At 36.7% G+C, this 21,107-nt stretch overlaps 1 protein-coding gene across 3 annotated transcripts; it reads right to left on the bottom strand.

Moving 5' to 3' along the window:
* Nucleotides 1–229: 229 nt before the first annotated feature.
* On the bottom strand, nt 230–20,748 carry LOC102225657 (phosphatidylinositol 4-phosphate 5-kinase type-1 beta). Of its 3 annotated transcripts, XM_023337904.1 has the most exons (17): nt 20,617–20,748; nt 15,869–15,980; nt 15,687–15,778; nt 15,357–15,589; nt 13,521–13,651; nt 12,272–12,389; nt 12,016–12,168; nt 10,306–10,605; nt 7,419–7,603; nt 7,236–7,316; nt 6,326–6,374; nt 6,171–6,255; nt 5,943–6,083; nt 5,767–5,854; nt 4,880–4,976; nt 3,637–3,699; nt 230–2,463 (listed from the first exon to the last, which is right to left on the bottom strand). In XM_023337904.1, the coding sequence occupies exons 4-17, from the start codon at nt 15,426–15,428 to the stop codon at nt 2,461–2,463; spliced, it is 1,566 nt and encodes a 521-aa protein (XP_023193672.1). In that variant the 5' UTR covers nt 15,429–15,589; nt 15,687–15,778; nt 15,869–15,980; nt 20,617–20,748; the 3' UTR covers nt 230–2,460. The 3 variants fall into 3 exon arrangements, with proteins under 3 accessions (XP_023193672.1, XP_023193671.1, XP_023193673.1); XM_023337903.1 differs by lacking the exons at nt 15,687–15,778; nt 15,869–15,980; XM_023337905.1 differs by lacking the exons at nt 3,637–3,699; nt 15,687–15,778; nt 15,869–15,980 and having other exon boundaries at nt 20,617–20,747.
* Between the last annotated feature and the right edge of the window lie 359 nt (nt 20,749–21,107).

The raw sequence follows: 21,107 nt of genomic DNA, 5'->3' as shown, positions 1-21,107 counted from the left end.
TTGTGCAATTCTTGAATTGTGGTCAGGGCCACACAAAATTCATCCAAGGGCCACAAATGGGCCCCAGGCCACACTTTGGACACCCCTTGTAAGTTTTCATTTTATCACTGCATTAATCTGAGGCTTTGAATGTTCTGTCAGATTCATTATATATATCACACTATAAAATATGAATTTCTCTGATTATGAGTGAACATAAAACAAGAGATCAGATAAACAGAAGGACTTTAAATATTAATTTATTTTCCAGAAATTTACAATTGTAGTCTTAAAAACCACAGAAAAACACATTTGGTTTAAACATGTGGACTAAAGCCAAACAAAGACAAAAAAACAAAACGCTTTATACATAAAATCAGAATTTAAGGCATTTCAAACAATCACAGCTTTTATTGCATAATCACAAAGATTTTGACAATGCTGCATATTATGTTCTGAAGGTAAAATGAGACTGTGCCTGTAAATGGTTACTATGACAACACAGTTTAACAATTCAATATTTAAAAACAACGTTAAAGGCTAAGATGCTCCATCTTGATGACAGTTTGTACAACATGTTGCAGGAAATGAAAAACTAATATTTCTACTACTATATTAAATTAATATCTATAGCATTTGTAGCTAACAAATTAGCACGTCATGCTAACATGCTAATGTTCACCTGTTGCCTTCAAAGCAATTTTCTATGGAGACTTAACGATTAGTTCATGCCACAAAAAACTACAGCTGTGTTCAGATGCTACTAGGCTCACACAGTAACAACTACAAAACAGTTATGCTAATGTTTAGCGTGCTAACAGACTAACATCTCCAAATTAAGAAAACTAATGTTTGGTATTATTTATTCATCCCTGAATTTTTATGTTTAACTTCCAAGCAGCAATCTTAAATGGACCTTACTGTTCAGGTCCATCTGCTGGCCAATCAAGCAAAGTAATATCGTCACTGAACTAGCTTGTGGCATCTTTGGCAGGTACCAAGTCCTGCTGGAAAACATCTGCATGTCCATAAAGCTTTAGAAGGAATTGTTCTAATATTGCTAGACTGCTGGTGTTCAGAAAACTCAGTAGACCAACACCAGCAGTTGACATGGTGACCCAGACCATCACTGACTGGAAACTTAACGCTGGACTTAAACCTTTCCATCAGACTGAGACCTGCTAAGTTCAGGGATGGTATTTCGTAAAGTTCAGGAAATGAAATGTTGCGTCTTAGGCCAGTAACTGGTAAGTTACAGGAAAATACCAATGGCTTTCAGGAAAGTATCTGTTGAGTTCCATGACAGATTCTTGGGAAGTGCCTAGTAGGTTCCATGAAAATGCCAGGATAGCACCTGGAAAGTTCCAGTACAGTACCTGGCAGTTTCCAGGAACGTCCCTGGTAAATTCTAGGAACAGTTCCAGGAAAGTATCTGGTACGTTCCGATGATGTTCCAGGTTGGTATCTGGTAAGTTCCAGCAAAGTCTCAGCCCAATAACTGGTAAGTTACAGGAAAGAGCCTGGTGGTCTCTGGAAATGTTTCTGTTAAGTTGCGAGAAAGGTTCTACGACCATTCCAGGACACTCCCGCACAAGTTTCAGAAAAGTCTTAGGCTAATCACTGGCAAATTTCAGGAAAGTATCTGGTATTTTCCAGAAATGTATCTGGTATGTTCTGAGAACATTCCAGGTTGGTACCTGGTCCATTCTCAATCCAATAACTGGGATGTTACAAGAAAAGTACCTGTAGTTTCCAAGGATGTGCCTAGCAAGGTCCATGGAAGGTTCCTGGAAAGTACCAAGGAGGCTCCAGGACCATTCCAGGACCCTACGTAATAGATTCCAGAAATATTTTAAACCAATAACCAATCAATTTCAGTAAATTATCTGATAGGTATCTGGGAAAAGTCTCAGGAAGGTACCTGGTAAGCTCCACCAGGAAGTAGTAAGTTCCGGGAAAGTTTAATCTGTATTATTTAGTGCTATCAGAAGTTTTGCATGATACTGTAAGTGTGGCAGAGCACAACCCTTCATTGAAATACGGTATGTAAAAACACAGCAGTCCAACCTGCACTGTGATACTACAGGTAACAGAATCACCTCTGAACTCCGTTTCTGGGAAAGTCATTTCTGTCCTCAGGGATCCAGCCGCTGAGAAAGTTTCATATTTATAGTAAAACAAAGAAGAAGAAGCAAAAGAGAACAAAGTGAAAATTAAATATTTACTGCCAGCACAGTGAACAACTAAGTGAAAGAGGAAGAAGCAGTGGCAGCTTAGTGTTTTTGTTTTTTGTCAGAACAGTGGATCTCAAACCACAAACAAACACCTTCTATTAATAGAATCATAATGGATCTGCAGTGATTTGGCACATTGATGACAACACAGAAAATGACGATGATGGAGGCTCAGAGTGACGCAGGCAGGCGGGAACCAGTGTGTTGCTGCTTGTAGTCTTTTAAAAGTTTTCTCACAAGTCCTTCCTCACTGGAAAAGGAAAAATAAAACATAATTCTTATTTAATACCTTTCAGGAAAAACACAAATGACTAAAAAATAGCACTTATTTTATTCCAGCTGCCTGACCTGAACTTTTTATATTTATTTAGCATTTATTAATGTCATTTGTCACATGTAAATTCTTGGCTTTTGTATGTTCTGTTGAAAATTGTTGCAAAAATCCTACATTTATTATCGTTATAAAAATAAAATAATTTTTTACAAATGTGCATTGTCGCCCCCTGGTGGCTCATATTTGTTTCTACACATTAGGCATTTCCTGTTTTTAAACATGTTCAACTTTTAACTCACCAAAATCAGGTATTTGTCTTATTTTAAACTACAAGATGGCAGTTTTAAAATAAAAATAGACCTTAGTTTATTTATTACATCTTAAAATTAAGCGGATTAACTGTTAAAGTATTTTCTGTGTTTATATACAATTTTTAATTATTTAATTTGACATTTTTAGTCAGATAAAATTTCTTATGGGTTATTAGATTGTTTATAATGTGCAGAAAGATTTGTTTTGGTTTCAAATAGATTTTAAAAAATGGAGGAAAATAAACAATTAGGTTAAATTTTGTACCCAAGCTAGTAGAAGGACAGCATTTAAATAAGTTTATGCAGACTGAATTTCTTTTTTGTGTCCGTGTTCCAGTTGTTGAATTTCTCTGTGCTCCGCCTGAGCCTCTGAGATCAGATTAACTCGGACGTCTGCTCAACACGGGCTGGAAAACAGCGCCATATAAGCCCGAATGAGGATTTGATGGTTATGTAAGCGAATTCACTGAGGTTTTCCCAGGCTGGAGAGCAAAAGGGAAAAAGTCTGAGCTGAGTCACTCAGGTTGGACGATGACAGCGGGAACTTTTGACCCCTTGAAACCGCAACCATCAATTGAGGAAGTATTTTAACGATGAGACAAATTGCATGAGAGTGAAAAACAGGAAGATGAAGTCATGTCATTAACAGTAACATCTCATGGCTGCAGGGGAGCTTACTTATCATGAGTCACCGAGTATAATCTACGGGTTTCTATTTTTGTCCCAGAACGTCTGATGAAGGGAAAACCGAATCCCCAGAAGACCCTCAGCGTCTCTGATTTAAAGAATAAGAGAAACAAGTGACTGGAAATGTTTGGAGATGTAATTTAATGCTTACATTTTTATGGATGTTGCAACACAAACAGCTCCAGCTGGGTCGCCTGGGCGAGTCTGTGTGAGGCTGAAAATGTATTAAGGCCACATTTTGTAAAGAAATGTTGAATGTGATTTTAAAAAGCGGGTAGCTTTAAAGGTGTATGTGATAATCTGTCACAGAAAGGAAATATTAGAAGCTACACTGCCTACAAAAACAAAAAAAAGCATCTCAGAACTAAAATGTTGGCAACTCCTTATAAATTGATGAGGTTTTTCTCAATAACAATAAACTTAATATTTTAATATTATAAATAATAAGACAATGGCGGGCGCACTTCCGCTAATATGATAATAGTGAAGCTAACTTTTTGTTTAGCGTTTTTGCCAACTTTCAAAACGTTTAGCAACTAGCTTCCAGCAAATAAATTTTTCTGGATATTTTCTTGGCTGTTTTGTAAACTTTAAGTTGAAAAAAGTTCGACATCTGTGTTTAAAATTTGATTACCGACGGTTAACATTCATTCAAGCTGTCAGACGTTTATATTCACGCTCTTATTTTGAAGGAGGTGAATGCTGTTTTAGCAGCTGTTCCGTTTCCTCTCATCACGTTTTGTCCGTTTTTTTTCCACAATAACTTTATTTAAAACAGGAAAAGTACAAGAACAAAATAAAAAACGGACAGTTGAGAATAAGCTAAACATGTAATTATAGCGCATATTAGTTATTACATAGAAATTAAATGGGTGCTCAAGGGTTGTAGTGTTTCGAGGGCAGATATAATTTAAAGTTAGCGGGTTAGCATTAGCTTCTAAATACCGTGTTGGTGTGACGCATTAGCATCCCAGCATTAGCTTATGCTATATGTTTATGATTAGAGCTAACTTTTTTTTTTATCCACTGCACATAACATTTTAGCTTAGGGGAGGGGGAATATCTAGATTTTATTTATGTTTTATTGACTGAGGGGCACTTTTAAAACGTTTTCTAGTGAAAAATTATGAAAATGATATGTCATTTTTATTTTCTCCCTTAAAAATCAACTGGATGGACGGATTTTTATATAAACAAATCCAGTCTGATGAAATATGAGTCTAAATTTCCTTTCTTCCATCAAGCACAAGTGATAATAAATGAGATTATTTCGAATTTTATTCTAGCTGGTCAGCAGCTTTGCATTTAGCAGAAAGGACCAACGCAGATCTATTAAAGTGTTTATTATCAGTAACTTGGAACCATTTAGAGGTGTGGATGAAACTGTTTCATACCAAGTAAACATCCAACTCAGAGTCTGACTGGCTCCTGCTGAGCGACGGCAGCGGATCGTCCAGAGCTAAAGTGGAGCTGGAGTCCCGGCGATCTTCACTGGGACAGAAGAAAAAAGATGTTTTAGATTTTTATGCACTTAACATTTTCAGAGTTATCATGTAATGTAATAAGTAGTTACATTACCTCAATTACAGTAATTTGAGAAAAAAAATTACTTTTAGGAGTATATATTTACTTTGCTGTACTTTTATTATGAATTATTTTTACTCTTACTTGAGTCAAATTTCTGGATATTTTTCTTAATAAATGAAAAACAAACATGTTTTAACCAAAAATTCAGACACACACCTGCAGTTTTTGTAAAGTTTCAGTTTTTTATTGAAAGAAACTAATTTGGAAAATTAAAATTCTTTTGCCTGATTTTGTCATTTGTGTTAATTATATGAATTATTGTCAGTTTGGTCCTTAAAATACCAAAAGTTCTATTTAACTGTATATTTAGGTCCGTCTGACAATTTAATTTCAAAATATTAAATAATCGATAATTTGATCAGTTAGACTTTTTACCAAATACTTTTTCACTTTTGAGTAATTTCTTGGACGAATACTTTTTACTTTTACTTGAGTAAAATGTTTTGATACTTTACCCACCTCTGTGCATTTTAGGAGACAATATCTGCTTTAAAAACACAAATTGTTGTTACTTTAGATGGAAGACCTCTTAATAAAATGATTCCAAAATTATTTTTACGTCAAAATCAGGTGAATTATATCAGGTGAACCGAGTTCAGTATTTGGGGTTTTCATATCAGGAAACAACGTTTTTTTTCTTCCTGTTATTGTTGAAAACAACAGGATGTAGATGGTTGCCATGGAGACGAAGTACCTGTTTTCAGCTTCCTCTTCGTCGTTTCGGATGGATTCAGTCAGAGCAGATTTGGGGAGAAGATCTGGTTGTTTGGAGGAACTGTAAACTGTTGAAACACCAGAAAGTGAATCAGAAACGCTAAAAAAAAATAAAAATTACATTTAAATAAAAAATGGAGGTAAAGTTTATGTTACAGTTTCCATCCAGGTTGTCCATGCTTTGCGCCTTCTTCTCCTCTTTCTCCTTCTCTTTCTGCGTGGACAGAAACTCCTGAGACGCCGCCTTCCCCACCTGTAGGGAACTCCTCTTCCTCTTCGAAGACGCTCCTCTTAAAGCTGATGTTACAAAAACAGAAAATACAAACTCATGAAACACAAACCGACTATAAACGGAGGGCAAATAAAGCAGAACGTTGAACTTACGATGAAGCTTTCTGAAAACAGTCGTTCCCATGAATTTTAAAAACCTGTCTGCGTAGAAACCGGGCCTGTGGACCGATACGGTGTCCTGTAAGCAGAGAAACGGTCAAATAAAACGTTTTTATGAATCTGTGAGTAAAATAGGTTTACAAACTGACCCCGTCGTGGACGAGAGCCTTCCAGGAGTGCTCAACTTTCTTAATGAACCTGAAGAAAAAACAAGAAAAATTACCAAAGATAAATCAAATTTCAACAGAAAACAATACATAGTGCCTAAAGATAACTTAATGATTAATCCGACTAATCATGATCGAAATGATCAATTAATTTAGTAGCCTACTAATTGTTAACAGACTCAAAAAAGACATTTGGTGAAAGAACAACCAACTGAGAGCAGATATTAAGCCAAAACAGAACAAATGTGTTAAATATGCTTTTAATATTAGAAAAAAACCAAACTTCTTTTTCTGTAAACATTTTCTACCCAGAATTCAAGTGACAGTTTGAAATTCAGCTGGTTCAAATTCTGTAAAATAAAAAAAACAAACAAATCTACTATTAAGCACCGTTTACTGTCCAAATATTTATTGATTAATTAAAACAAACAAACAGATCAGCTCTTCAGATCTACATTTATAGATGTTAAGATGAGCAAAAATAACTGAGTTTTTCACAAGTTTATGTTTATATTTTCTTTGGCAAAAAAACCTCAAATTTTAGGATAAATCTCAGAGGTTTTCTAGAAAAAACAGGGAAGTTTCTGGATTTCAAATGTCAAAAATTTGCAAGAACAAAAAGTTTTGAGTTGCTCTCAGAATTATTTTCTAGGAATAAATTCAAAATTTCAGTTTTAAAAGTGAAGTGGAAATGTTGCTAGAATAAATGTAAATGTTCAGGTTATTGTCAATTTCTTTTTAAAAAGAATTTGGAAATGTCTGAGATTCAAAAGCAAAAAGAAATGTCCAAGTTTCTTTCTTGAAAATTTCTGAGATTAATCGAAAAAACTAAAATTTTGAGTTGAAATTCACTCCTTTGTTCCTAATTTGCTGTGGGTGTTTTTTGTGTTACCTGTATGACTGAAGAATATCAATGATTCCTAAAAAGATGAGCAGGTTTTCATCTTTGTGTTTTGCAGGGATCCCACCCAACCTGGAGAGAGACGTCACCATTATTTTGATTTATTTAAACAGACATAATCACCAGTTTGGTTGGAGAATAACTCGGTTTTTTAATAATGAAAGGTTTGCTCACGTGTCGTCGTCTGCGACCGGCTCTGGGTCCTTCAGGTTCCCCTGGATGGACTCCAGGGCGGTGGAATAGAGGACTTTCTGTCCCCTCCTGCTGTCGCAGCGGTTCCCTCTGCTCAGCGGCTTCCTGTCCAGCACATGGACGCCCAGCAGCAAACTGTAGTCCATGATCTTGAAGCTTTCCAGGACCTGAGGAGCCAGAAGTAAGGAGGAGAACTGAATACCAGCTATTTAAGATTGTTTTTTGGAGCATCGATGAGGAATTTTCATTAGTTAAGCTAACATTAATGCTAACAGTCATCCTATATAGACCAAAATATACAAGATTTAAAGTTTTTTATTTCAATTTCTATACTAGTGGATTTTTCTGTTTTCAATTCTCTCAAATGTTTGCTATGCTAACTGATAAGTTGTTTTTTTTCTCCACTTTTTCTAGAAAATTTCTGAGATTTCTCTCAAACTTTTTGGTGGAATTTTAATTTTTTTTAAATCTACAATTTTCCTAATACAGCATCGTAAATTCACAACAACTAAGACACTAACCACTGGTTAGCCATTAGCCTGACACCAAAGTTTTGATTAGAATTTTTTAGCTTAACAGCAATTTGTTGCTAGCTTGACTCTGATTAGCCATTAGCTTGATTTTAATTAGCTGTTAGCTTGATCAGAATCTAGTTTATTAGCCAAGTTAATTCTTCTGCGTTGGTGCAAAGACAGTTTCCACTGCATGTATCATGTTAAGATATATTTGGTGTTTGAACTTTGAAAATAGCCAATGTAACATTATTTAGAGCGAATTTGCAGAATTTAGCTATTAGCAGTGGTTGGTAAGATCCACTTTAGAAGTATGCATTGAACATTACATCATACAGTTTGAAAAAAAAAAATAACTAAACAGGGATGAAGAGTTAAAGTCCTTACAATAGTTGACATGTGACTTTTTAAAGTATTGTTTGAAGCATTTCTAGCTTAAAAAGATAGAAAATGAACTCTGGGATTCACGTAAGCTGGTATTAAAGTTTAAAAAGGCTAAACCAGAAAGTACAGTACACTCTAAGCCTCTGAACACAAACAAAGAGACTCTTAACACACCGAGTTACCCAACACACAGACTGATGTTACACACAGCCGACCAGTTAGAGCTGATCAGGTGCTAATTCTTAATCAAGTGGCCATTGTTGTTTCCGTTTTATAAAACAACAGACATGGAAGCAGAGATGTTGGCGCGGCTCAGCCTGCTGCTCTGTTGTGTTGCGTAACGTCATCAAAGTGGGGAATTGTGCGGCGATCATCGGCTTAGCGAGGAGCAAAGAGCGAAACCCGCTGTGGACTGAAGCGATAAGTTGATTGAGACTCAATTTCTTTGAGTGTTTGGTCCGGGGAATTCGATGGAACAACAAGCCGATAGTGGGAATAAGCTCCAGCTGCTGATTCTCTCACCACTAATGAATATTTCTGTGTAAGCTGAGATTTATTTCTATTAGTGATCAGCTGGAAGCAGTTAGCGTCGCTCCCTTTGTGTTCAGAAACCTTCATTTCTGTATTTTAGAACCACATGATCTCCAGTTAAGTGGAAACATGAAGTTAAAATGTAGATTCTGGAAACTTCTGCAGTTTTTCCTACTGCAATACGATGCAAACGCAGCCACTTTTCTGACTTTGACTAGGCCTTTCTAACTAAAACCACTCTGGCTGTGGACTTAGAGTTGTTGTCCTTTTATGTGTCACAATCAGTAATAATCAATTTTACTCAAGTAAAAGTAAAAAGTAGCCATTCAAGAAATTACTCGAGTAAAAAAGTATTTTGTAAAAAGTATCAAATAATCATTTAATATCTAAAAATTGCATCATCAAATGGATCAAAATGTAAATTTAAGTGGAAATTTTGTTATTTTAATGACCAAAATGACAGTAATTCATTTAAAAAAACAAAATCAGTTTCTTTCAATAAAAACTTATAAAACTTTAACAGAACCTGCAGGTGTGTGTCTGTCTGGTGAATTTTTATTTAAAATACTTTTGTTTTTCATTCAGTTGTTAGAAAATCCAGAAATTTTACTCAAGAGTAGAAATACTTCAGAATAAAATTACTCAAGTAAAAGTAAAAAGTACAACGTAATAAAAATACACGGACAAGACAAACGTTTTGGTATAAATGATATAATTCCTTAATATTTTTCCAACACTAAGGAATTATGTCTTCATAACAAGATCCTACATTTTGGACGATGTTACTTGCAAGTTTTGTTTTATTTCAAGTGGACAACAAAAGATATTTGAATAGAAACTAGACTAAAAAAACCCACTTGGTAAGATTTTATGTTTTTGCAGTGTTGAATTCAGACTAGGAGTTTCCCTTTGCTCATACAGACATGATGCCGTGTTGGAAAAACCATTTAGCATCAGTGGAAGTAATATTTATGATTAGCGCTTTCCGGTTAGCAGCACTGCTAACGTTTTAGTCAGCGGTACCCACCAGCTGTTGTCTTACCAAGTACTGTTAGTCTAGTTTCTAGTATAAATATCTTAGAACACTTAAAATAAAAAACCTAAAGAGGGATGAAGAGTTAAAGTCCTTTACAATTGTTGAAAAGTGACTTTTTAAAGTATTGTCTGAAGCATTTCTAGCTTAAAAAGACAGAAAATCAACTTTGGGAGACACATAACCTGGACATGTTTCCATGTTATAAGATAAAATGTCTTGTTCCACTGGCAGATTTCCTTATAACTAGAAGCTTTTCATCAATATTAAGGAATTATTGACTTAAAACAAGCTGAAAAGTTACTTGTAAGTTAGTTTTGTCTTGTTTCAAATGTACAGAGTTACTTCCACTAAAAGCTTGAGAAATGCTTGGTGATGTTTTGTGTTTTTGCAGTGCGTTGCTGCTCACCCTGCAGTCCCTCTGCAGGGTCTTCATCAGGGCGCTGTAGGTGTCCGGGTCGAAGAAAAGCCCGTCCTGGTGCATCTCCTGGAAGTCCAGGTCTTTGTACGTTGGCGAGTTCTTCACGCGCTCCTTGCGTGAAGCGCGGCGTTTGTAGGAAGAGCCTTTCAGGTCGTACTTGAAGTGCATCTTTATGGCTCGAGGCAGAACGTTGTTCATCACCACCACGCGAACCGTCACGCCGCCGCACTGGATGCAGTACAGGCCGTAGAACTTGGGCAGCAGCGTCCGCGGGTTCTGGTTCAGATTCTGAAATGAGAACCAAACAGGGAAGACGACATGAAGACACGGTGGAGTTCAATGGTTATTTTTAAGCACTTTTTTCCCTAGAAATTCCTTCATTTTTTCAATGTTTTGTTCAATTAAAATAGAACAAATCTTAAAGATAACCCGATTAAATATAAAAAACATTTTTAAATTCTTTAATTTAAACCAAAAAATGCTACACAGATTATTCTGATCTCAGTTGTATTTTTAATATGCACCACTGAATGATAGTGTTTATTTTTACATGCTTTTTTTAATTCTGATGTTTTTATGTAATAAAAGTTGGTTCTGCACCGTCTTTGACCTGGTGCTGAATGACGACGTGAATCTTGGTCTTATAAAAAAAGAAACTGGATATAAAATGTTTCTTTTAGGTGGGAAAGTTTCATTATTTTCTCCATGTGTGGATAAAGATTCTCTGGAGCCAAAACTTTAGAAATGACTGTTTTTCATCAGTAACTTCGATTCTTTAGATCCAGTTATGAGTTGCTTTTTCATATCTTTTAGCCAACTTCAAGTTGTCAGAAGGGTTCTATTGAAGGATTTCACAGGGCAGGAGGTCTATTCATATCAGGTCTGGATTTGGCTTGTGAATTTAAAGAGGACCTATTATTCAAAATTCACATGTTGCATATTTTTATATTTCCATTTCTACTGCTTCTAAAAACAGCAAAAGCGCTTAAAGCAAAAACCCACTCAGTTTTTAGTTTCTGGAAAATGAGCTGTTTCAAAAATCTTCTGAATGTCACGTCACAAATCAGCAGGCACTGACCGTTACCTAGCAACCCCCGCGGAATTCAGTCCCGTTACCTAGCAACCCCAGTAGAGTTCCAGGATGTTTGGTCAGCTGGTTTTACCGCTGTATGCCATCTAAAATGGCTGTTGGAAAAGACAAGTGTTTAGTTGTTGACTTAGCATGCAGAAACCACTGCTGGTTATGCAGGAGGCTCCACTTCTGCTATTCAAAGATGTTCGGTTGTATAATTGTGCATCTGTTTGCATCCATTTTCATGTGCGAGTGTAAATGTTGAGTTCAGGGGTTGAGGCCAGCAGCAGATTATTTGGATTTAAAGTGACATGACGCCCTAAAACAGCTAAAATCTCATTATCCAAGATTTATTTTGTGCAAATAATGTAATGAACATGTTTTGTATAGGCCACGGACCGATCCTAACCTGTTCAAAGAAGCATAATAGGCTAATTTAAAAGTATATTTCTCAGTATATTCTTTCTTTATTAAATAAAATGTTGATTTGAAAACAGCTTTCAGTTTTCATTCTGGTTATAAATGTGATCTGAAAGATTTAAGTGCAAGAAAACTGCAAAGTGCTTTGTGGGAAGCCGAGCGTCTTGTGATGTCACTGCTGGGAAACGTTTGACTCAGCAACCCACCATGTAGTAACCAGGAAGCAGCTTCTGCAGAAACTCCGCCTCTTTGTGCTGCACCGTCTTGATGATGAACTCGTCGTCGCTGGTGAGGTAGAACCAGGAGCTGCTGGCGCCGGGGTTGGACAGCTCTATCAGCGGCTCCTTGCAGATGGAGTACTGAGACAGAGTGACGCAACAGTCGGACCATTTCGCAACCACTTGCAAGGAAACTCACATCACCATGGTGACGAGTCAGTTTGACGTTGTGGTTTCAGCTCACCAGATAGTCATCAGGCTTGATCCCAAACAGCTCCCTGAAGTAGCGGAAGGCCAGCGGCGCGTACGTTTTCAGACGGAAATCTGGGAAGTGATGCGCCGGAGTCAGGTTGCTGCCATCACTGGAGATCATAGTAATAAAAAATGGTGGTTAGTTAACTGGTGAGGCTGTTTGACCAGTCGGAGAGGGTAAACTAAGCATTGCTAAAGTGTTTTCCATGGCATCACGTTTCCAGATAATGTCTGACCAAGAATGACGGCTTGTTTTTGTAAAATTAAACCAACACTGTGCATAGACATGTGTTTTCCTCCGGTAATTTGTTCTGCATTGAAGGATTCAAGCTTAAGCAAAGAAAATTTCAGAAATATTTCATACAAAGTAAATTGTGCCACAATCACTGGCGACCAAAGACTCTTACGTTCCAGAAGGTTGAAGTTAAACCTTTCACTTTCTTATCTTAGTGCCACAAAAATGTTTTCTAGTCAATAGATCTGGATAACATTATTGCCAAATATTTCATTTTGACTAATAAAGTTGGTTTTCCACCTGGTGAATCATTTCTGCCATAAATTGTGGATTATTATTCAACTCAAACATCCATTTTCACTTTTCCAACAGAAATAAACTAGATTTCCATCTAAAATACCCTGGTATTTCATATTATCACACTAAGAAATGTCAGCTATAACTGCACTGTATCTGCAATGCAAGTCCAAATTATACATTTATGTTTGTGATGGTAGGACAGAAAGTCTTATTTATACCTCAGAGAAACAGGAAGTTCGGTCTTTTAGGAGCTTTACCTCAATTGATTTCGTTTAAAATAATTATTTAGGTTTTTTTCCCTCCACGTAATGAATAGACACAAATTAATAAGCAGATTATTTCATTATGAGACTATGCAACAGCAAATAAAACATTAAATCAGTCCATGTTGGACCAGTTTGTATACTAATCCATTCTAGATCCATTTAACAAGTAATAGAAAATTTCTTCAGAGTGCAGCCGCCCCCACAGGATGCGCCGCCCTGGGTGGTGAGCCACTTCACCCTTAATAAAATCCACCAGTGGGTAACTGAGCTTGAACTATTCTCAATCCTCTGAGGAAAAACAGTCAAATCTCCATTCACTATACAGGATAAACAAAATGTGAGAACACGGGTTGTTTTTCCACTCATTTCTGCACTAAAAGGCTGTTTTTTATTTAGTTGAAATTGATTTATCTCTATTTGTACTGTATGTAAATATTTACCTGGGTAAGAAGACGGTTTCTACCATGGAGAAGTCCTGCATCAGAACATCTCTGTCGGGTTTGGAGCTCAGGTTTCCAACAGCATAGCCGATTCCCAGCTGGATGGCTCCTTTCAGGGCCTCTGGTGTGGGCTGACAAACACATTTAGAAATAATAAAAAAAAAACTAATTAATTTTTCTTGTCTCCACGCATAACCTTTACACCCCCCCGCCCCCCTTCACGGACAGGCTATATTTAGCATCTGCTAACATTTGGCCTAGTTAAAAGTGTCGGGATTAGCAGGTTTCCCTCGGGATAAATCATGTTAGTGACTCTGTTGACTCCCTCAGCTGGACGTGGCTTCCTGTTAATTAGCTTGTAAACGTGTTCAGCGGTGGCGGCGACTCATAAACAGACAGAAATGTTCGGATGTTTAGCCGCTTTCAGCCTCACTGAGCCCGTGTTGCTGTTTGGAATTATGCTAACGTGTAGCCGCTAACGGCTAGCACCACTTGCTAACTGAACGTTAGTGTGAATAGCTTAGATCCATTTCGGGGAAAAACACGATATCATGTTCCTCTCCACATATACTGGACTAGTTCAGCATGTAATCTGATCTTATCTGTGTCAATTTGTATTTTTACAGTGACACTCATCTATAGCCTGCAGATTTTTAAAGATAGCAGCTTTTTAAAGATAGCAGCTTTTTAAAGCTAGCTTGCATGAACGAGAAGGAGATAAAAAAAAGAAAGTTCTTATTTTACATTTGGCAACATAAACGCAAAACTATACAAAATTATTAGCTTTTACTGTAGTGGACAACTGAACTTGTTTATTTAACTAAGAAAGAATAAAGCAGACATCTATATTTCTAAGTGCTACCAAATAATGTAATGTAATGTTAAGCACTGTATGGCATTAAGCCTCAAAATAATTAAAGGAAACTACATTTGATTTAGGGCAGTTCATAGATTAGACAAAGTTAGGAAAATATTGTTTTTATGAGATTTTGATGGTTACAGTTAGCCTAAAAATAACTCCTAATTTTAATCTTGAATGCTTCAACAACTCAGTTAATCGGCTTAGGAAAAATCCCCCCAGAAATGTTTATCTGAAAAAATTTAATATTGACCTAAAAGAAAAAGATACTCACCAGTTTACACAATGATCCACAGCTGTTATTTACATACTTCTACTTTCAAAACCAATTATAACAAGACATAATGAGGTTGCTGGAGGTTAGTTTTGAAAACATCAGTACCGTTGATTGTAAAAAATGGTCCCAACTTGTTCAGCAGGTCAGTTATTATATACAATCACCAGCAGGAACTGTCCTAATTCTTTGTATCATGAATTCAACAGATTTGTAAAAATATTTCAGACATTTTGGCAGTTTCAATGATCATGCAGCTGCTGCAGATTACACCAAAGTAGAATATATTGAAATGTTCATATTTTTATTTCTTAGATAATATGGTGTTTTTCTGCACTGTCCTGTGTTTTATTTCTGTTAATCTTTTGTTCTGTCCACTTTCTGCCGTAGCAGCTTAAATTTCTCACTTGTGGGAAATAATGGATTATCTTATCTAATAAAACTCTATTGATTGAAATCTTCTAAATGGAGTAAAGTGAAATCATTGTTGTTTAAATGGCTAAACCTTTTAAATATTTTGGTCTGATACTAAAACATTTGCATTGATAAACGACTCTCACATGAAACTTAATGAGAAAGTTGCACCTAACATTTCAACATTAAAAATACTGTCAATAATTAAATATGTCTGAAATAGTAGTTTAAAAATCCACTAGAAAGTCAAAACTAATTTGACAAATGATGGGATTTTATTTAATTTTACCTTTTTGTGATCCTTTGACGTTTTAGAGGTTTTGGTTCCTCTTCCTTCCTTGTCGACGGTCTCTGTTGACATCTTTTGGATTTAGAGAACTTAACCAAAGGGAAGCTCGGCTGTTCTTCCTCCAACTTTCACTGACTTCCTGTTTTTTTGTGCTCACTAATGAATGAACCAACGATACACAGCTTTACGACTGATGGGCTTCATGGAAACTTCATTTCCCCAGCTGGCAGCTCCTGTTGAGAGAAGACATTTGCATAAAGATAATTATATCAGTTTGGTTTGTAGAAACCAAAAGAAGATGTTAATTATTTTCCTTGCATGGAGCCTGACCTTGTACAGGCTGTTCTGTCTGAGCTACTCCATAACTCTGAGGTACTTTTCAGTTTTTGTAAGCCTTTAGCTCCAGAAGCCTCCACAATAACCTTTGGTCCCAATTAAAGAGGATTGTAAAACCTGTTACACACACAGAAAATCTCCCACTTTCATAACAATGAGCAGCAATCAGGGCTTACAGCTTAGATCCTGAGTTTCCCAAAATGCAAACGGGACAAAACAAAGGTTTGTTCATGACCGAGAAGTTTCCTCATCTCTTGGCTCTGAAGGTTCTGGATTCAAATCCAGATTCTGGATGAGGTGAGAGACGAGAAGCTCTGTTCAACTGATCTAGCAGAAAAAAAACTAAGTATTCATAAATACAACAGAAGGAGAGAAATTGTGAAGTTTCAAAAGAACTGGCTATTCAGGGCATCATAATTTGTGAAAAATCTGTTTAAAGTTAAATATGTTTTCCATGCATGCATTTTACTCTTGAACTCTTAAGTTTTATTTATTATTTAACATTTTTCATCGTTTTAGCATAATAGTAAAGGAGTGAAAGGAGCCTGTAAGACAGCAAATGCTAACATCTACTAGCTAACAACAGTTTTAAACAGTAAATAGTGAATCTTAACATGTTTACAGACCTGAAAGTTAAATAAACAATAAATACATTTCTGGAAAACCTTCCAGCATCATATTTGTTTTTATTTCATTTACCAAATTCACACATGGCTATTGTGATTTTGTAGTAACCTAGCTTAGCTAACTAGCATTAGCTTAGCCAGCTGTTTTCTGGTATGTAGATTAAAACCTGAAATGAAGCAGTTTGTTATATTGTAAAAACTCAGTTCTGTTTTTCATCAGGAGCAAAATAATGAGTTTTATTCGCCTGTCAGTTATTCTTAATCACATTGATGCTCCAGACATCGATTAAAGTTTTATCTGGAGCAGAAATAGTGATCTGCTTCATGAGATGATTAATCTACACTCTTGAGTTAGATTAATTAATTAGTTATTTAATTTGGTAAAGTTATTAACACTCTTATGCATTACTGAACCCAGATTATATTTGGAAAAGGCCATTTTTTTTAGTGATATTTACTTTTTCCCCCCAATTAGTTTCACAAAACATGTTTCTGTAGTTGAACTAAGTTTTTTATGGAACCGACATGAATTTCTTTCACTTTTCAATGTATTTTAATCCTCATTTAACCCATTTCTTTCCAGCTGCTTTTTAATTGGCTAATTTAATTTAGTTAAAACCAGAACATAATTATATAACAAACCACCAGAAATTATGAAACTAATATTTTTTCTACTCATTTTTTTTGTCTTTTTGGTGTCTGATGTAAGAGACACTTTCTTACTCAACACCTTTTGTTTTAAAAATATTTTTCAGATTAAGCGTTTTGAAGCGATGAGTAAACTTGCAGAAAGCAGCACAGACAACCAGAGAAGCTGTTTATTTTAAGGTTCTGCTTCAGGATGTGGTTTTGTGGCTTTGACTCGAGGAGAGGCGAACTGGGTCGAGGAGAGTCGTCAAGAGAAAGATAAACGTTTTTCAGGGATCTGTTCGCACAGCTTGACGTTAGTTTCCATACTGATATTCAAGGCAGAAAAACCTGAAGGGAAAAATAAACCGTTCATAAAAATGTGACCCAGTGAGAGTTTTAGGTTTCTGGCTGATGGTTTGGCTTGTAGATGGTGTAGCAGATTAAGAGGGAAGTAAAAGTGAACTTAATGATAAATAAACAACAACTTACATATGGAGCAACAGCAGATAAACAACAGGAAGCAGTTAATAACAGAGAATAAAAGAGAGGAGGTTAAATACTGGGAGAGAGACGCTGGAGCTGATTGGCTAACAGGATGCAGGTGTGAAAAGAGAGAGAGAACATAATCTAAGTAAAATAGAACAAGGTTGATCAAATCAAAAATAATAACTAAGGCAAACACATAAATATATAAAAAAGACACTTGCAAGGCAAAACAATCTTTACCAAATTATTTTTGGTGAAGTTTCTACTCCAAACATCTTAGTACACTTGAAATAAATAACTTTTCCATAGCAAGTAACTTTTCAGCAAGATATAGGAGTTTGTTTGGAATCAGTAATTCCTTCATATTTAGGAAAAAGTATTACTTTCACTGGCAGATTATTTCTTTTACAACATTGGAAAAATGTCTCGCTATAAGTGAAACAATCTGTATGGTTCTAAAATTAAAATTAAGGAATTATTTACTTAAAATAAACTTCTTTATCTTGCTGAAAAGTTACTTCTAAGTTAGTTTTGTTAGTTTTGCACTAAGATATAAAAAGATTTTTGCAGTGTTTCCTCAACAATGACAATAACTCTGCCCCACAATGCAGATAAAAATAAGTCTTACATTAATGGGGTTTTTTAAAAGTGGAATTTTAAGCTAATTTGTTGTCATCATACAATCTTTTCACAGAATAAAATACAATATTTGAATTGTGGGTGAACTGATCTAAAAATTTGGGCCAATATCAATATCTAATATGAAACATTTTAAATGTTTTTATCCTTCTATTTTTGCCTAAAACAAAACCACACAACTGTTTTTTGGCAATAAGTTCATGTTTTTGATGTCAAAAACCTTCGGAATGTCGAGTCACAAATCAGCAGGCACTGCCCGTTACCTAGCAACCCCAGCTGAGCTCACCACGTTACCTAGTAACCCAACTGAAGCTCCAGCATGCTTGGTTTTACCTCTGCAAAATGGCTACTGGAAAAGCCGAGACATAATTCAAGTAAGGAAACCATAAAAGTTATTTTCAGTTATTTCCCCTCATGGTGAAATGCTAATAACAAACAGAAAACACTTTGTGGAAGAAGAAACAAAAAGAACAATCGACCCGATGAAGAAGTGTCAGTTCTGGGTTCTGAAAGTGAGGAAGTTAGCGCTGATGTGACCTTTACCTCAACTGTTACCTCAACATCAGGTTATATAATGTAAACAACAGCCATTATACAATCTATCTACTGTCTGTTGGAACAATGATTCTTAATTTAACTTGATTCCTTGAGTTAATTCAAAAACAACCAACTTGGTGTTTGATGACTGTTCTCATAGAGGTAGACTGGACTCTAATAATGGTCGTTCACTGGTTTGATCCACTCAGACTGGAGGATTTGAATGGTTTAAGGTTTACAGTTGTTGAGTTTTGCTAGCTCTGATGCTAATTCAGCCAATTCCACCACAGCAGGGATTCGGTCAGAAAGCCTGCAGGACATCAGTATATTTTAAACTGGTTACTGTAATCTGAATACAAAGTAAACGTAATTCTCATAAGTGGAGAATGTGGGAAGAGGACTTCAAAATAAGAGCATGAATATAAACATCTACATACATGAAGAATTCTTAGGAGTTTATAACAAAAGCTTCAACACCGACGTTGAACTTTATTCAACTAAAGGCTTACAAAACAGCAAATTAGTGCTTTAGAGTTCAGGGGAAGCTAAGTGTGCTAAAAAGTTTTAAAGTTAGCAAAAGCACTAAATGTGCTAATTAGTAGATAAACAGAAGTGTGCCCCTCCCATCTGTCTTTGTTGTTGTTAAATCATGAACCCTAACAGAGGCAGTGACGCCTCCAGAGCTCTACATGTTGTTCTCGGTTCTTTGGGACTTTTTTGATGAGGTAATTTTGATGAGCCAAACACTTCCTGGTTTCTCCATTTGTGCATACTGGTTCTCTGAAATCCTGAAACTGTAAAATGACTTTATGTTTCATCTCTTCTTGTATTTCCGTAGATTGGAGTATGATTTGTGGCCTCAACACATTGTACACTGCATCTCTACTGGAACTGATCCAAAACGTTTTGTTTAATCTTCACGTTATTCTCCCATCTCATAGTTTGATATATTCGGTTCCATTTGGGACCAAAATTGCAACATTTGATACATTTTCAGCCTCTGTGGGTCACCTTCAAACTGCACTGAGGCAAACCGACCAAATCTTTTGAAAACTCTGTTCCCCTCCTTGCCTGTGGTGGCGCTGCACCAAAAACTACTGAAGGAAACAAAACGAAAACCTCTGAAGAAGACACAACGTGAAACTTCCTTCTTCACGAAATGCAAACAAAAATGAAGTGGCGTCAGATTTTGCTGGTTGTAGAATTTTATCTTGTTTTTGGTAAAAGACCACAAGACTTTTCTCCTGCTAGCTTTAGACTCACATGTTTGTTTTGGGTTAAATTACCCAGAATGCTCTGTGTTGTAGTCCTCTACCTGCTTCTAGAGCAGCATCTAATCCTCTTGCTGTTCACATATGCTTTGAATCCCAACCAGAGTTCACTTCAGCTGAACCCAGACCGAGGTTTCGGGTTTTTGGTTCGGTTGCGCGTTCACACCTCCCCAAATGAACCGGACTTTCTAATGGATTAAAGCTGACTAAGGAGTTAATTCAATTTGTTTGATGAGACAAAACAGTATAGTAATGAATTTCTGATTGATCTCTCTGTTTGAGGAACTGTAAGTTTTATTTCATAATCCTCTATTTTCAGTTTTGACTTTGTATTTTTAAAAGTTACACCCCGGCGTTAAACCACAACTCCTGTAGCTGAAGTATCTGTGATGAAGAGGCCTGCATTAGAGCTGGGTGTAAACCGCAAACAGGCCTGTATTTAACTAAACGCTCAGGTGAGGGAGAGCAAATATTTAAACCTGCCTGCTGCCTTTACATGTATGTAAATGTCAGAAAGTGCTCCTTTCACGCTGGCAGCAGATATTTTACTTTTTTAGAGTCTGACTGAGGAAGTGGAGCTGATTTCCTCTTGTGATATAATCTTCAGCTCATGTTCTCGCAGCGGGACGCCCAGCCGACGGGCCGGACGGCGGCTGAGTGGAACCGGCCGGGGAAACGTCAACCCAACGGCCGGCAGGTAGAGGCTGGATGTGTGAGGAAGAGGAGACGTCTTACCTGAAGCGTCAGGATGCTGAGTTCTGGCGTGAGGAAACTCCAGCAGCAGGTTGACGTGAGCTGAGCTGCTGAGAGACGAAGAGCCGACTGCTGCTGCCACTGTAAGGCATCCTCACCACTTCCCCTCCGTCTTCCTCTGTTCGCGCCTCTCTCCGCCCACCTGGTGTGCTCATCCTCGTCTGAGTTGGAGTTTTGATCTGCTGCAAACATTGAATTTAAAAACACACCAGAACCTCCTGAACAGGTTCTGCAGAACCAGGTTCTGGAGGTTTTATTGGAAAACAAGTCCAAACTGCATGGCCCAACAGGTTGAGACACACTTTCAGCAGCAATGACTCTGACCACCACAGCATTTCAGTCAGGTGGAGGTCTGGCCTTTGACTAGACCATTTCTGCACCTTGATTCTTGTGTTCAGCTTTCAGTTTTCCTGTTGATGACCCAGTTTGATGAAAGATTCACAGATCTGTTAAAACCCAAACGATGACGTGAA

The sequence above is a fragment of the Xiphophorus maculatus genome, chromosome 8 (genome assembly GCF_002775205.1).
Source record: "Xiphophorus maculatus strain JP 163 A chromosome 8, X_maculatus-5.0-male, whole genome shotgun sequence".
In the NCBI taxonomy this organism is placed as follows: Eukaryota; Metazoa; Chordata; class Actinopteri; order Cyprinodontiformes; family Poeciliidae; genus Xiphophorus; species Xiphophorus maculatus.
The sequence above is the reverse complement of the archived record's forward strand: the minus strand, read 5'-3'. Positions and strand labels throughout refer to the sequence as shown.

What these genes read in the sequence shown, in the direction of transcription:
- LOC102225657 (XM_023337904.1), bottom strand. Translation starts at nt 15,428, where the DNA reads ATGTCAACAGAGACCGTCGACAAGGAAGGAAGAGGAACCAAAACCTCT. An exon ending in GATATTCTTCAGTCATACAG is followed by an intron (nt 6,375 to 7,235) that starts GTAACACAAAAA and finishes TTTTTTCTTCAG; the next exon opens with GTTCATTAAGAAAGTTGAGC. An exon ending in GAAGAGGAAGCTGAAAACAG is followed by an intron (nt 4,977 to 5,766) that starts GTACTTCGTCTC and finishes CTTCTGTCCCAG; the next exon opens with TGAAGATCGCCGGGACTCCA.